Below are 13983 nucleotides of genomic sequence, written 5' to 3'. Positions count from 1 at the left end.
GTCCTGCCTGGGCCCTGCAGACTACATGGTGAGGAATGAATCCGTGGCCCTATGATGCTTGTGTGGTCTCAGTACCACCAACACTAAGAATGCTGCTGATTTGTGGAACAGTCTAGAAACCCGTCACCACAGCTGAGCTGGTCTCTTGGCAGGTACCTCCCGGTTTCCATAGCAACTTTGACCCTGGGCGCTAAACAGAAGGCAGCCAGTGATGGTAGCTGGGGCCCAGCCGAGCAATGAGAAAATGTGGCCGGCCAGTCCTGGCCCTTCTGGAACCACCCTGTCTCACAGCTTGTCAAGTCAGTGGGTTGGGAGTTCTGACTCAAGGATGGAGCAGAACCCAGAAGGTGGCACATGAGGCCCAGGGTCCTGGGATGTGGCTCTGAGGCTTGTGCAATGCCTGTGTTTTGCCTGTGCAAGATCCCGATTTGGAGGCCTTGTTTCTCTCCTGGTTGCATTGCTGTAAGAGATTGTGTGAGGGGTGTGTGGTGTGCTGAGACAAACCAGGACTGGCCACTTCGATGCAACTGCCTTAAGCCCTGTACTATCACTCTAGCCCCTATGTATCAATTATATTTTAGCCATGATATTTTATTAGCCATGACAGCATCTGCTAAAGTGTTATGAGAGGTTGGAGAGATAGTACAGAAGTTAAGGCACTCACTTTGCATGTAGCTGCAAAGACAATGGTTCAAATCCTGGTACCATACTGGTTCCTCCGGGCCTCTCTGCTCAGAGACAGGTGTGACCCTGAGTACTGCCATGTCTTATATGACAACTGTTTTGAGAGCCCAGTGGGGTATGTTTCTTTTTTCTTTTCTTTTCTTTTCTTTTCTTTTTTTTTTGGTTTTGAGGCCACACCTGGCAATCCTTGGGGGTTACTCCTGGCTCTGCACTCAGAAATCACTCCTGGTTTTGCTCGAGGACCATATGGGATGCTGGGGATTGAACTGAGGTTGGCCATGTGCAAGGAAAACTCCCTCCCATTATACTATCACTCCAGCTTCCAGGACATATTTTTTGAGGGGTAGGCATTCAGGGGGCTTTGGGGAACCATGTCTGGCACCATATGGTGCCAAAGATAAAAATTAGGGCCTCATAGTCCCAGCCTTTTGAACTATCTCCCTAATCCCAAACCAAGCACCTTTATTTTTGTTCTGTTTTAGGTCAACCCTGGGCTGACTCCTGACTCTGTGCTCAAGAGTTACTCTTGCCAGGATTCAGGAGGCCATATGGGGTGCCAGGGAGCAAACTTAAATTGGCTACATGTAAGGCAAGTGCTTGATCTGCTGTACTTTCTGATAAAGAAAAATACTAATAATCAAGTAGACTCCAGAAGAAGCAGAAAACTACATTTAATGTGGAATTAGAAAAATAAGGGGCTGGAGCAATAGGACAGCAGGGAAGGCACTTGCCTGGCATAAGGCCAGCCTGAGATTGATTTCTCGCATCCCACACTGCTCCTTGAGTACAGAGCCATGAGTAAGCCCTGAAGACAACTGGGTGTGGCCCCCCCAAAAATATTAGTAAAATTTTTCTATTAAACATTAGAGGGACTGGAGAAATAGTATAGCAGGTAAATCACTTGCTTTGAATGCAGCCAGCTCAGGTTAGATACACAGCATTCTACATGGTCCCTGAACATCTCCTAGCATAAATTCTTTTTTGTTTGTTTTTGTTTTTGTTTACATCTGGCAGCACTCAGGGGTTACTCCTGGCTCTACACGCTCAGAAATTACTCCTGGCAGGCTTCAGGACCAGATGGGATGCCAGAATTCAAACCACCATCCTTCTCATGCAAGGCAAATGCCCTTCCTCCATCAAGCATAAGTTCTAAGCATAGAGCCAGGTTTAACCCCTGAACATCACTGGTGTGACCCAAAAACAAAGACCAAAAAAAAAAAAAAAAAAGGAAGAAGAAGAAAGAAAGAGAAAAATTTTATAGGAGAATATCAAATGCCCAAAGGCTGCAGAAATAAAAACATAGAACTGGTCTCCAGTAGAAAGCTTGCCACAGATGCAGGAGAAGAGAATAAGGCAGGGAAGGGAGCACTAGGAGAATAGGGCAGTGAGAGAAGAAACATTTGGATAATGGAGGAGTTAGGAGGGAGCACTAGAACAAGGGAGCAGAGAGGGAGGAAGCAGAGGACACTGGGGATTTAGAGAGGACAATGGGGGTAAGGGGGGGCACTAGGATGATGGCGATTTAGGGACTGATCACTAGGATCATGGAAGAGTTAGAAGGGAGCTTTAGGACAATGGGGGACATAGAGAGGGGGCAGTTGGATAGTGAGAGCAAGGAGGGACCGCTCGGATGACAGGGATTTAGGGAGGGAGCACTAGGATACAATGGGGACTTGAGGAGGGATGATAGAGGTTTTGGGAGGGAGCACAAGGAAAGTGGGGAGGAGAAATGTATCTGCCATGCCGTCAGGCTTGGAGCCATGAGGTGGAGAGAAGTGGGCACTGGTCAAGGGAGGGGTTAGATCACTGTACACCTAAAACTCCATCACAAAATCTTTCTAACTCTAATACACATTGATTCCATGGAAAACAAGATTTTTTTTTGAAAGCTGTAAAGTCTTTTCTCCATCTCCAGGTCCCCTCGGGCCACTCTACGCTGCTGCGGCTGCTGAAAACAGCCTAGGTGTCAGGCTGTGAGTGCAGAGCAGAGATGGAAACCAGGCCCCGGACACCAGGCCAGTCTCAGCCCTCGGGACACAACTCTGGTATGGGTCAATGCGCAGTCCATCAGGGCCCCTCTCCTGGACCCCCTGCCAGACACTCCCCACAACACAGCCGAAATCACGACCTCTCCCAGCTCTCTTGGCTCTCAGCCCCAGGCATCAGCTGCTTTTCCTCACTGGTGTCTCTCCAGACCCTTCCCCTGCATCTGGCCCCAGGCTTCCTATTGATGTGCTCACCACTGGCTCCATAGGGCTGCGATTCCTCTGCCTCACCCTTCCTGGCCCTCTGAGCTGCCTCTCTCCATCCCAAGATTGCCTCTCCTGGGGAGCTTGATTGAAGATTTTCAGAGCTGGGATGGGGAGTGTCCCATGCTTTGGAAAACCCTTCCTGGGCACTCAGGAGTTGGTGGGGAATGAGCTAGAAAAGAAGGGGCATCTTGGAGGCTGTGTCTGCGTCAGGGAAGAAATACCCCTGAAAAGAGCCGGCACTGGGTTCAAAAAGGAAAAAGGAGGGGCCAGAGTGGTGGTGCAGTGGTAAGGCATTTGCCTTACACGAGGCTGACCCCCCCCCAACATCCCATATGGTCCCCCGAGCCAGGAGCAGCTTCTGAGCACATAACCAGGAGTAACCCCTGAGCATCACAGGGTATGGTCCAGGAAAAAAAAAAAGGAAAAGCGGGGAGGGACTGGAGCAATAGCACAACAGGAAAGGTGCTTGCTTTGCACGTGACTGACCCAAGTTCGATCCCAGGCATGCCATTTCCTGAGTATAGAGCCAGGACTAACCCCTGACCACCACTTGGTGTAGCCCCAAAATAAAACACACACACAGAAAAAAATGGAAAAAGGGGTCCCTCTAGGGAGTGCAAGAAGCCTGCACCCAGGTCCTGCTCAACTGTGTGCTTCTTCCCCAAATTCACACCTGCATCCTACAACCTCAGGATAGGGGCAGTTGCACCTTTACGGTATTGAATGAAATCAAGGCTGGGACTGGGGTTCAGGGATAGCACCCTTGCATTCATGAGGTCCTGGGTTCAATCTCTGGTATGGCCGTGCAAAAAACAAACATTTAAAGAAAAGGTCCAGTGAGGTCATGGGAGTGAGCACAGATCCAACAGCTTGGGAAAAGCAGCGGTGGACAGATCAGGTTCATCTGAAGCTGGTGGAACCTGAGGTGATGGCCAGGGTAGCCTCTCACCCAGCCAGCCTCCAGAGGTCTCCCCAGCTCCCTGGGTCATGGTGCACTCACCCCAATCAGCACGGCCCCCTTCCCACCTCAATAAAACTACAGTGGATCACAACAGACCCAGATCAGAACATCTCTGACTGTTTTTTGAGGGGATGGGCACATCTGGCAGTGCGCAGGGCTTCCTCCCACCTCTGTGCACAAGAATCACCCCTGTGGGGGCTCCAGGGACGCTCTGTGGACCAGGGAGTTGAACTGGGGTCAGCGGGCTGCAGGGGAAACGCCTCTCCCTGAGCTGCTCTAAGACTACCCCAGGTTTGGACCCTGGATGCAGCTCAGAAACTCAGACCTTCTGCACCAGCCAGTACCCCCAGCCCACTGTCCCTGCTCCATGTTCCCAGGCTTCTAGCCCCCAAAACATCCTCAACCCCCTCGTCCACCAAGGAGGCAGCAGCAGAAGAACCCCACACCAGCCCTGGGTAGGGAAGCCTGGGGCTGGGAGGGTAGAAACATCAGAAACTGCGGCCTCTATGCTTATTGATGTTGAGAGGCCTCTGTGTCCCCCACGGCCAACGCCATCCCCAGGAACCACCCCCACCCACGGCCACCCCGGTAGGCCCATTACTCACCAAGGGGGCCTCGCTGTAGGTGCAGCTGGGTCCGAGCCGGCCTGGCTCTGGCTCTAGAGGGCAGCCGCTGGCGTTCCCGGGCCTGTGCGGGGAGCAGAATCTGTCCCAGCAGCAACAGCAGGATGAGGGCCCCAGGCAGCTCCATGGTCCCCAGAGGAGCGGGGCTAGGCTGGGGCAGACAGAGCAGGGGTGGGGTGAGAGTCGGCTTCCTCTCAGCCTTCCCAGCCCGTGGACCCCAGCATGGAACACAACTGTGGAGGGTAGGCAGGACCCCTAGGAACCTCGGGGGTGGGGGCGCATAACTGGGATTCTTGGTGACTTGCTCACTCAGAGCTGAACAGAGTCTGAGGGGGACAGGCGGGGAGAGAGGGGCACTAGATGACTGGGCTGGAGTCCGAATGACAGCATCTTTTCTGTCTCCTGGTACTGGGTGCCTGGCAGACACGTTGGGGTGCACACACGAGCGCGTGCGCACATACACACACACACACACACACACACACACACACACACACACGCACACACACACAGGCACACACAAGTTTCAATTCCCAGTAACAATATGCTGTCAGTCTCATGATACTGGGTGGCTTAGACACACACAGATAGACAGACAGACAGACACTCACCCTGCCCGTCACTCACTCACTCACTCACTCACTCACTCACTCACTCACTCACTCCAGATTGTTCAGACTGTTCAATCCACAAATTGCTTTCAGAAATTGATGGGGAGATAAATCCCAGCCTGTCAGCCTCCAAAGCCACAGGAACCAATGAACACGGATACACACACACACACACACACACACACACACACACACACACACACACACACACACGCCACCCTTGGTCTATCATTCACTCAGTCTGTCCATTCTGCAAACTGGCCCAGGGATGAGTCCCATCCTGTCAGCCTCCAAAGTCCGCGCAGGTTTCCACACTGGCCAGACAAACCAATTCACTTTCCGCTGCGCACTGAGCGATATTAAAAACAGTTCTTACCGACCCAGTGAGCACCAGGCCCTTGCCAAAGTATTGCTTCTCGAAGTAACTGCAAGAAGCTGGGCTAAGGCTGAGTGACCTAAGTGACTGATGGGGGTGAAACAGCAGGCAGAGGGGCAGAGCCATCGTAGAGTTCGGAGGGCACTTGCCTCGCCTTGCACACAGCCCATCTAGGTTTGATCCTGGCATGCCATGACGTTCTCCTGAGCACCATAACAGGAGTAATCCCTAAGTGCAAAGCTAGTTCAGTCAGCCCTGAACATCACAGGGTCGGGCTCCAAAAAATAAAATAAAATAAAATAAAATAAAATAAAATAAAATAAAATAAAAAAATAAGTGAAACCACTGCTTCCAGCACCCTTTGCACCTGCCTTGGAACAAGTCAAGCCCTAACTAGAGGGCTGACTCTGTCCCCTTTCAGACAGTTCCTTGTTTTTGTGATTATTTTTCCCCACAACCCAGTTATGGATGCTGTGTGGTTCTATTGGTGGATGTTTACTTCTGGCTCTGTGTTGTTTTTTTTTTGTTGTTGTTGTTCCGTTTCGTTTAGTTTGGGGGAGGGGCACACCCTGCGGTGCCCAAGAGTTACTCCTGGCTCTGTGCTTAGAAATCACTCCTAGCAGGCTTGGGGGGCCATGTGGGATATTAGGGAATCAAAAGCAGTTTAGTCCTCCCCACTGTGCTAACTCGTGGACCCCAAATTGCAACTTCTTTCTAGAAGCTTCCACAGCCTCCTGGCTGCCTCTCTTTTAAAGCATTATCAGCTCTCTATCTTTACATCCTGTGCTCTCTTCAGTTGCCCTGAGTTAAACCCGGACAGGAGGGGCTGCTAGGAAGGGCTGGAGGGCTGGGACAGAAAGGAGGCTCAATATTTCTCAATCAGATCTCTAGGAGGGGCTTGGAGCTGCGTTAGGGGATTTGAGGGAGACATGAGTCCCCCAAGAGTGGGGACTGATCTTTATAGCCCCAAATGCAAGTGTGGGCTGAGGTGGCCTGGAGAGACAGACACCCACATTCTCCCATCCAGACCTGGGGCCTCACTATCACCCCCACCTCAGGACCCCCAGTGTAACTAACACCTGACTAGCCACCCCATGAGACCCCTCGCTGAGTTAGGAGGGAGTGACCCACCAAGTAAGTCACTGTTCTAGAAAGACAGGGAGAGAGAGGCTCAGCGCCCACCCAATCTCCCATGCTTCAAGCCCTTTATTTATTGGGGGGCTACACCCAGTAGTGCTCAAAACTTAGTCCTGGCTCGGTACTCAGGGAATCACTCCTAGCAGTGCTGGGGGGGGGGCCCTCTGGGGTGCCGGGGAGCAAATCCACATCAGCCAGTGCAAGGCAAGTACCCTCCCCCTTGTCCTATGCCTCTGATCCCCCCCACACACACACCCAGGCTGTCTTTCTATCTTTTCCCCGGTGCTCAGGGATCATTCCTGGCAGGGCTGGGGATCGAACCCGGCTCCCAGGCCCACGCTCTCCCTGCTGGACTCTCCCTGCTGGACGCCCCGCCGGCAGTGTCTGGAGGGGAAACTGAGGCCCAGAGGTGCGGGAGCGCGCCCGTCCCTCGAGCGCCGTCTGCCGGGAAGGGGCTCGCGCAGCCCGGGCTGGATTGGGAACTTGGTGCCGGAGTTGGGGACCCCCAAGGGGCGCCCCCCGCGGCGCCTGGAAATCGGGGTGCAGAGGGGCGCCCCGGCCTCCACCCAGGAGCGCTCCGCCCGGCCCCGCGGGGCTGGGCTTTGGGGGCCGGGCACCAGCTCCGAGGAGGCGATGACAGCCCACCTCGCGGCCCCGCGGCCCTCGATCGCCCGCTCCCCTCGGTCTGGGGCCCGGCACGCCTCACCTGCAGCGCGCGCGGGTCTGGGGGCGCCCGGGGGTCCTGCCTGGGGGGCTCCGGGCCGCTCGGGAGCCGGAGCCGGAGCCGCCGCGTCCGCGTCCGCCTCTCACTCCCGGGGCCGCTGCGCCTCGCTCGGCCCGGGGCCAGCGGGCGCAGGAGGCGGCGCAGGAGGCTGCGAGCGAGGGCGGGCCGGGGTCCGCTCTAGGATCGAGGGGCGCAGGCGGGCCCCGGGGAGCGATCGAGGGGCGCAGGCGGGCCCCGGGAGGCAGGGGCTAGCCGGGCGCTGCTGCCCCGGGGGTCCCGCTGCAGAGAATGGAGGGAGCTTCCCTTGGGGTTTCCAATGGGGTCCTGCCTCGCAGGGGGCTGGCACCAGGGGGTCTTGAGACCTTGGGGTTCCAGGCAGGCAGAGGCCCCAGAGCCCCGGGGTGGAGGGATCCGACCTGGTGGGGATCACTCGGTGCTAGGGGGCTTGGGGGCTTGGGGAAGAGGGAGAGCGTCTTTGTGGACGAGATGGGCCAAGGCTGGGCTGGGTGGGTGGGTGGGTGGGGGGCAGCTGGAGGTGCTGGGCTTCATCCAGGGGCCTCATTCGTGCAGGAAGGAAGGAAGAGACAAGTTGTCACAAGTGCTCAGAGGTCACTACAGGGGCCACCCCACCCCACCCCGGATTCAAGCAAGAGGCACAGGAAAGCGCTTCCATGCCTCGGAGGAAGGAGAAAGCCCAGCTCAGACAGGACTGAAATTATGGGCAAGTAAGTCCAAGGCCTTGACAACTTTGGGGAATGGGGAGGCCAGGAGACTCTGGGGAGCTGCAAGAAGGCTGCCTGATGCGTGGCAGGAAAGGTTTTGCACCCCCACCTTTTGCCCTCCCTCTTGCACCCCTGTCTGGGAAAAGAAGCTCCCAAGAGGAGCGCGAAGTCCTAATAATGGTCCACGTTGGCAGCCTGAAACCACTAACCAGCTACGCCCAGTTCAGGTTTTAACAAGCTCAGGAGACCGGTCTTGCCAATGGCTTTAAACCTTGGGGTGTGCCTGTCTGGTCTCCCCAGTGCGCCTGGCTAAGCCTCCTCCTGGATGGAAGGTTTGGTTCTGGATCAGCAAGACACACCTGAGACACATGGCGGACACTGGCCAAATGGGTCCCACATCTTTCCAGCCCTACAGCAAAGGTTTCACGTTCCCAAATCCACAAGCTTCATGGTAAACGGCTCACTGGTCAGCCAAGCCCAGGAACGGAGTGGCCTCTTGGGGAAATGTTTGGTCTCCAAAGCCTTGGATCCCACAGCAGAAAATTCTTCCTGAGGCTGCGCCAGCAACACCACTCAGGAACTGGAGCAAAGATGAAGTTGATGGAAACTTAGGTGGAAGCGCAGCTGCCTTATTTAGCAGTAAAGCGATAGATAGCTCTCCCTTGCTGCCTTCCAAACCTGCAGAAATTACTGAGCAGGCCAAGTGAAAGGGGTTTTCCCTGGGCCACTTCTACAAAACAGCATCTCTGTGTGGGAAGGAGATGCCTGGGGGCCAAGTCCAAGAATTCTTCTACCTGTGCAAAGAGCTTCCAGTTGGTTGGCCAGGGAAGTGGGACGGGGAACAAAGGAAGCAAAAGTTGAATCTTATTTTTTCTGCCGGTAAAGCTGTATTTGGACTGCAGGAGGGAACTGAAATCCACCAAGGGCTGAAACCAAGCAAACCCACCTCGTTTCAACCCTTGATACTGGAGGGTATCAAGGCTGGAGCAATAGATATAATACAGCAGGTAGGGGGTTTGCCTTAGCCATGAAACCTGGGGAAAGGGGCCAGAGAGATAGCACAGTGGGTAGGATGCTTGTCTTGTACATGCCCCACCAGGGTTCTATCCCTGGCACCACAGAGGGTCCCTTGAGCCCAGTTCAAGTGGGAATGATCCAGAGTATTTCCAGGTGTGGCCCCAACCAAAAACCTGGAGAACCCACCTTTCTCATTCAAGCCAACCTGTAAGACGACATTTCAGATCATTGGAGATGGTGTGAGGCGACTCTGAGACAGGGTTCCAGTTCCAGCAGTAGGCTGAAGGGAGCACTTCCAGCAAGGGCAGGTTCCAACGTGGTCAGCCAGCTAGCTCCATGCCTGCCGTGCTTAAAAGCTGCCAGCACCGCAGCTCCAGATGAAGCCATTACTTTTCTTCTTTTTTAAAATAATATCTTTATTTAAGCACCATGATTACAAACATGTTTGCAGTTGGGGTTAAAGTGATTCCAAAATACATCTACCAGCCCACCTGAGGAACCTGCAGAAAAGTCTGGCAGGGCAGACCAACTCAAACAAAAACTAATATTCGGGCCGGAGTGATGGCACAGAGGCTAGGGCCTTTGCCTAGCATGTGGCCAACCTGGGTTTGATACCTGGCATCCCACATGGTCCCCAAGCCTGCCAGGTGTGACTCTTAAGCACAGAGCCAAACGGACAATGAGAACTGCAGGTATGGAAAAAAAAAATAAAGAAAACTGAAACAAAAAGGATGTACGCATGGTTCTCCCCAGACCCACGTGTGATTCTGCGCACATGTGCTGATGGCCCACACATGATGCCCGAGCACATGTTGCCTGCATCTCACATCTCACCTCCTTAGACATGACTTCTCCTTCCATGCTGGGTTGTGTACCCCGGCTCTCAAGCACATTACTCTCCCTTTCTTATCCTCTCCCTCCCCTGCTTGGAATTTTTTGGGGGATGCTACACCTGGTGATGCTCAGGGGTTACTGCTGGCTATGTGCTCAGAAATCTTGGGGAACCATATGGGACGCCAGGGGATCGAACTAGGGTCGTCCTAGGTCAGCCGCTTGCAAGGCAAATGCCCCAACGTTGCGTCCTTGCTCCGACACCATCTTAATTTTTTTGTTTTGTTTTTGTTTTTGAAACACAACCGGTGATACTCCTGGCTCTGCACTCAGAAATTGCTCCTGGCTTGGGGGCCTATATGGGATGCCAGGGGATCGAACTGTGGTCCATCCTAGGTTAACAAGCATGCAAACTGCTGCACCACCACTCCGGGCCTCCCCCCTTTTTTTGTGCTTAGAGTTTTTAAAATAAAACCTGTTTTTACTTCAAAAACATCTTTAAGAAATGTATTTGAAGAGCGCCCCAAAGTTTGAGTTCATTTTTCGCTGAAAGGAGACAATTCTGTGCTGAGTTTAGGTGTCCAATGTAATGAGAGCATCTCGGTGTACTGCAAACGGACTCAGATTAGCTGTCACCACATCGCCCGGTTACGTGAGTTTGCATTGTTTCTTGGTTTTCCTTTGGGAGTTTTACCTGGAGCACTGAGGAGCTATTCCTGATGATGGTGTGGGGTCTGATCCCAGGCATCAAATCCCAAGTTCTCTTATAAAATGTGTGCTCAGGGATAGAGACATAACTGCAATATACAGGGCACTTGGCTTGCAAGCAACCAACCCAAAACTGATCCTTGAGTGCCCCCTACCACCACCAGGAATGCCCCCTGAGCATCAGAGTGTGGACCAACAACAACAAAAATCTAAGAAAAATCAAAAACATTTAAGTGAACTTTCTTGGCAATTTGCCAATTGAAAAAAAGGGTTGTTTCATTCTGATTTGTTCTGTCCTGCAATGCTGAGAAGATGGAATCCAGGGCTCACACATACCAGGCAAGTGCTAAACTCCCTGGTCCATATGTTGACTAGACCTGCTGAGAATCAGCCCTTCATTAGTTGTTGTTGTTTGGTTTCTGGGTCACACTCAGCAGCGCTCAGGGGTTACTCCTGGCTCTACACCCAGAAATCACTCCTGGCAGGCTCGGGGATCATATGGGATGCCGGAATTCGAACCACCATCCTTCTGTATGCAAGGCAAACGCCTTACCTCCATGCTATCTCTCCAACCCCGAGCCCTTCATTAGGTTTTTTTTTTTTTGCTTCTGGGCCAACCCCAGAGGTACTCAGGAATCTCTTGCCTGCATTGCCCACTGAGCACCTCCCAGGCCCCTCATCATCCTTCACTAGCCTCCTGGATTCTAGCATGGCTGGGGGAAAGAGTTCTAGGGGACACGGATGGCAGCGCCAAAGGCCAGTTGCTCCCTCCCATGGTTCCTTGAAAACAGAACTATGGTTCTCTCGAGAGCAAAGGAATTAGTTCCTGCACCTCTCACCTCAGCACCAAGTGAGGAAACTCACAGGCTCCATACGCCAGCACACTCAGAGAAGCCAGCCCAGTTCCTGCAGTGCTGTTGCCTCAGGAGCTGCTCCAACTGCCCCAAAACTGCTCATTTGGACCGATTAATTTTTCTCACGGATGCAACTGCCCTACATGGAGGGTTTTTCGTTTTGGTTTTTGGGCCACACCTGATGATGCTCAGGGGTTACTCCTAGCTATGTGCTCAGAAATCGCTCCTGGCTTTGGGGACCATAATGGACAACGGAGGACTGAACGCAGTCTGTCCTAGGCTAGCTTTGCGCCACTGCTCCACCTTCCCTTTTTTATTAAAACAATTGTGACCTACAGTTCTTCATAGTTGAATTTCATATACAGTAAATGAAGATTTATTCCTAAGGAGAAAGCTGGAAGCCACAGAACACATTGGACTTGGGCAACAACCTTAGGTTCCAGGGGCCTAGGCTGACATCACACCCTGCTGACCATGGTTCCAATCCAAAGCATCACATGGTTCCTGAGCACTGACCAGGCTCACCCCTGAGCACAGAGCCAATAGTGAGCCCTGAGCATTCCCAATGTGATCCAAATACATACAAAACAGCCAACCTCTGGGGTCAGGGAAATGGCTCAGGGGGGCAAGTCAATGCTCACCACTGCAAGCACCCTGCACCACCAGAGGGAGCCCAAGTAATGCCAGGAAGGGGCTCAGGCAGTCGTTGGGAAGCCCCAGAGCTCAAGATCTCATGGGTTCTCATGGCTTCCAGTTTTAGTGGAAGCACGAGCTTCGTCCCTCGCACCTTAAAGGTTCCCCCCAGCACTGCCAAGAGTAATTCCTGAATGCAAAGGCAGAGGTAAATCTTGAGCACTACCTGGTGTGGCCCAAGATAAAAATTTAAAAAGTGGATAAACAAAGAGGGGAATACAAGTGAGGAAATACTGGAAGATGCTCATTTCAGCAAAAATGCAAACCAGGCAAGCCACCAGCCTTCTGGCTGCCTGCAGAACATGACCCTTCCTTGTTTTCTCCGCTGGCTACAAGAAGTCATGTTTTCTCCAGAGTCAGGAAAGGGGTAGTTAACTGGAAGCAGGATTAGGGATGAATCTAAGTTCCCTAAAATCCAGGGCAGGGACTGGAGTGATAATACAGCAGTAGGACATTTGCCTTGCACGTACGTGGCCAACACAGGACAGACTCAGTTCAAATCCTGGATCCCATATGGTCCCCTGAGCCTGCAAGGAGCGACTTCTGAGTGTAGAGCCAGGAGGAACCCCTCAGCACTGCCAGATGTGACCCAAAAACCATAAAATTAAATAAATAAATAAATAAATAAATAACACTCAGGGCACAAACAGAGGGAGGAGCCACCAGATGGGTAGGAGAAGCAAAAGGTGAAGGAGACACTCAGCCTCCCCAAGGCCTGGTCAAGTACTTTGTCCAGTTTCTCAACAGCATTCATGGCCCCTAGACATCTTAATACACAGAAAAGAACTTAAGAGTCACCACTTGAGCCAGAGGTGGCTGCCTCATCTGCTCACAGGAGCTGCATGTCTGCCATATTTCAGCATGTGTGTATCTGTATGTTTGTGTATCTGCTTCATTTCAGCATGTCTGAGTGCCAAGGGGTACCCATAAAGCTTAGGGCTGCCATTGATGCTGGCAGCTTTGTTCAGGCCCCACCCCACTTTCACCAACACTTCCTGCAAGGCCCATCCCTGCAGACCTGGACTCAGGTGCTGGTTTCTGGGAGGGTTTGAGGAAGAGATGAGGAGGCAGCAGCCACCACCTCCATCTCCTCCTTTTTCTCCTCACTTCCCCACCCTACTGAGCAGCCAGAGGTGCAGAGCCCAGGCCCTTCTGCCCCAGAGATGAAGGACCTCCCTGTCCAACTCGCCAGTGACCAAAGTTCCAAGCAGATGGGAGGAAAACTACAGGGCTGAGCATGGAGAAATTTGCTCTGGACAGGAGGGAGAAAGGTAAGGATGGAAGGGAAAAGAGAAAAAAGGGAGGGGTGGGACATGTGAAAAAGTGGGGTCAGTAGAGCTGGGAGTCTTTGGAGCCCAAGGAGACCAACGTTTAGCCCAGAACTTGAGGAGGAGTGTGGAGAAAGGGCTGGGAGCCTCCTAATGATTTCCCACTGGCTCACTCTGAAATAGCGTGTGCAGCCTTCTCCTGCCCCAAATTCTGGTGTCTCCCACTCCCCAAAGAACAGACCCACCCTCTTGGCAGCTAAGGCCACGCCAGACACAGCAGGGCACATAGGCCGCTGTTCTCCAAAAGGGACTCGCTTCCATTCCAGACCCTGACCCTGAGGGCAGATCCAAACTGTGGTTGTGTTTTAGTCCCAGGAACCTTCACAAGAGCATGAACACGGGGCTTGTTCAGGAAGACGCTGGCCAGAAGGGGACAGAGATGTACTATCTACCTGGGGCTTTATTGTACGCTTGTAGGAAACCAAGGGGACAGGAATTGAGGGCCGTGTCAAGACTTTGGGG

The 13983-nt window shown here is 53.0% G+C and overlaps 2 protein-coding genes across 2 annotated transcripts in view; one reads left to right on the top strand and one right to left on the bottom strand.

Moving 5' to 3' along the window:
• MATN2 (matrilin 2) overlaps positions 1–4720 on the bottom strand; it is an 89946-nt gene extending 85226 nt beyond the window's left edge. Inside the window, exon 1 of the mRNA XM_049773959.1 lies at positions 4503–4720. Within this exon, the coding sequence (XP_049629916.1) occupies positions 4503–4647 (145 nt within the window). The 5' untranslated portion in view covers positions 4648–4720. The remainder of the gene's footprint in view (positions 1–4502) is intronic.
• The window catches only part of TP53INP1 (tumor protein p53 inducible nuclear protein 1), a 914054-nt gene that overhangs the window by 382051 nt on the left and 518020 nt on the right, over positions 1–13983 (top strand). The gene's annotated exons all lie outside the window — the stretch shown is intronic.

The sequence above is a fragment of the Suncus etruscus genome, chromosome 5 (genome assembly GCF_024139225.1).
Source record: "Suncus etruscus isolate mSunEtr1 chromosome 5, mSunEtr1.pri.cur, whole genome shotgun sequence".
NCBI classification, from domain to species: domain Eukaryota; kingdom Metazoa; phylum Chordata; class Mammalia; order Eulipotyphla; family Soricidae; genus Suncus; species Suncus etruscus.
The sequence above is the reverse complement of the archived record's forward strand: the minus strand, read 5'-3'. Positions and strand labels throughout refer to the sequence as shown.